General features: G+C 62.7%; 1 protein-coding gene across 1 annotated transcript; it reads left to right on the top strand.

The window, feature by feature from the left end:
• Window positions 1–1,282: 1,282 nt before the first annotated feature.
• EMIHUDRAFT_48894 (hypothetical protein) lies at window positions 1,283–1,773 on the top strand (the record flags this gene model as incomplete). The annotated part of the gene is made up of 3 exons (XM_005785990.1): window positions 1,283–1,432; window positions 1,543–1,580; window positions 1,722–1,773. Coding segments are annotated over 3 exons (240 nt in total), but the record flags the coding sequence as incomplete, so codon positions are not given.
• Between the last annotated feature and the right edge of the window lie 598 nt (window positions 1,774–2,371).

Genomic DNA, 2,371 nt, shown 5'->3' with positions numbered 1-2,371 from the left:
CGCGTGGGTGAGCGGTGTGAGTGAGTGAGTGAGTGAGTGAGTGAGTCAGTGAGTGAGTGAGTGAGTGAGTGTGTGTGTGTGTGTGTGTGTGTGTGTGTGTGTGTGTGTGTGTGTGTGTGTGTGTGTGTGTGTGTGTGTGTGTGTGTGTGTGTGTGTGTGTGTGTGTGTGTGTGAGCGAGAGAGAGAGAGAGAGAGAGTGGAGAGAGAGCTTGACGGTCGTTACGACTCACCCGATTTTCCACGGAAGAATTCTGGGGGGGGAGGCGGGGGCCCTGGAGGGACTGTATCCATGCGGGGGGGAGATGGGGTCCCATGGCCCGCCGCAGGGGCGCCGATTTTTGGCACTTTTTTCTTTTTTCTTTATTTTTTGAGCTTAGCCTTCGATGTAATGAAACAACGCAAGGCGGACATGGCATATTTTTTACTTGTTTCATGGGACAATTCCGAATTCGCTGCACTTGCGGCCATGCTATCACGCCTAGTCGTAGATGCGGGGTTTTTGCGTGCCCTCCGTCGATACGGTGCGCTGGGCGATGGCTGGGCTTGTCGCCGGGCGAGCTGGCCCCTCAGTCGGCCGCGGAGCGGAGATACGAAATCGAGGCGGCGCGGCCCCTGCGCGCAGCCTATCCGGCCGGCGCGCGCATGGTTCCGTAGCCCGTCTAGTGCCTCACTGACCAACTCCAGCGCTACGGTGCACGTGGCCGGTGTGGTACTGGGGCTGGGCAGCCTTGGGGCCGGCGGAGACCGCCGTCTAGCGGTCGCACTAGTCTCTTTTCGTTGTTCGACCTGTTTGTTCGACGGTTGTTCGACCATACTTTGAGCCTTAATTATCAATTCGGGTTTGGGTCTCTGAGGTCGATACTAGCGTCTATAACTTGCCACAAGCATGCTTTACAAAAGTCCTGCTGAGCGGGACTCGCAGAACCGCCGTCCGCGCGCGCTGTGAACAGCGCCGTGGTCAAACACTGTTCAACGACGTTGAACACGTGACGGTCCACCGTGGGGGAGGTGGCGCGGGTGGCAGGCGCAGGCGCGGGTGGGGGTTGGGCGAGGGGCGGAGCCGGGAGCGGCTCGCGGGTTGAGAGGTCGTCCGCGAGCGCCGCCGCATGCGCCGCCAACCCAGCCGCCTTTCGCGCCTCAAAGTTGGCATCCCGGAAAACGAATTTAACAACAAAACTCCTCGCACGAAAAAGAATTTTGAGCAAACCCGCGCCCGCCCATCTTCCACCACATGGCTGCAGCGGAGCAGCAGCGCACCGCCGCGCAGCGCACCGCCGCGCTCGAGCACCTGGTCAATGAGCAGCTCAAGTCAGACCTGCAGCAGGTGCTCGAGCGGCGCGACGCGCTGTACGAGCGCATCGCGCACTGCCTGGAGTTGCGCAACAACATGACGATGCTGCTGGACGAGCAGCTGCACTCGCTCAAGACAAAGGTGCCTCTCCGGCTCCACTCCCTGACCACAGTCCACTCCATGGCGACACGGACGCCGCGCCGTCGCAAGGCCGTCGACGCATGACTGAGCGCCGCCCGCCCGCTAACCAGGTCAACCTCGGCTGTGACTTTTACGTCGATGCGAGCATGTGTGCATGCCCGACGCACAACTTCCGCCACCCACTACCGCCGCCGCCGCCGCCGCCTGCCTGCCTGCCGCTGCCGCCTTCTGTCTCCACAGGTTTTTGCCGGCCGACCCGCCGCCACCGCCACCGCTCCCTCTGCTGCAGACCCGACACGTCGTGGGTGTACGTGAGTGTCGGGCTCGGCTTCCACGCGCAGGCGTGTGACACCTCTCGCCCTTGAGACTCCCGCGGTAGGCTCCTGTGAGAGCCCCTTCTTCGCCACGTGCGCCTCTACGCCCCTCAAGACCCTCGCCTCGAGATTCGGATGTCGCGCCAACGAGAGCTGCGAGAGGCGCCACGCTCCCTCCGCCCGCTGCTCCCTCCTCTCTGGGCAGATGACGCTGGAGGAGGCCGTCCGGTTCAGCAGCGCGCGCGAGGCGCGGCTGAGCGCGGCGGCGGACGAGCTGACTGACCGTGCGGCGAGGCTAAAGGCGAAGATCAAGCTCGTCATCGGCGCGATCGACGAGGTGCAGCGGGGCGGCGCGCCGACGTAGCGAGGGGCGGGTGCAGCTCTTGAGAGCGCGGGGGCGTCATGAGTGTGTGTCGTGTGTGGGTGGAGGGACAGCGCATGGCACTGGAACGTGTGGGTTGACATGCGACATGGGGCCTCGTAGCCGGTACGTACGCGACAGCAGCGGTGTGCAGCTTATACCTTATTGCGATCTCTGCACACGTTATGATTGAATACTCAGTTTAAAATACTCTATCCAACCAGCACGGGTGGTTGACTGTGGAGCCGGCCGCAGCTCAGGGGC

Source organism: Emiliania huxleyi (genome assembly GCF_000372725.1).
Source record: "Emiliania huxleyi CCMP1516 chromosome Unknown EMIHUscaffold_1555, whole genome shotgun sequence".
NCBI lineage: Eukaryota > Haptophyta > Isochrysidales > Noelaerhabdaceae > Emiliania > Emiliania huxleyi.
This window is presented reverse-complemented; position numbering and strand designations above follow the sequence as displayed.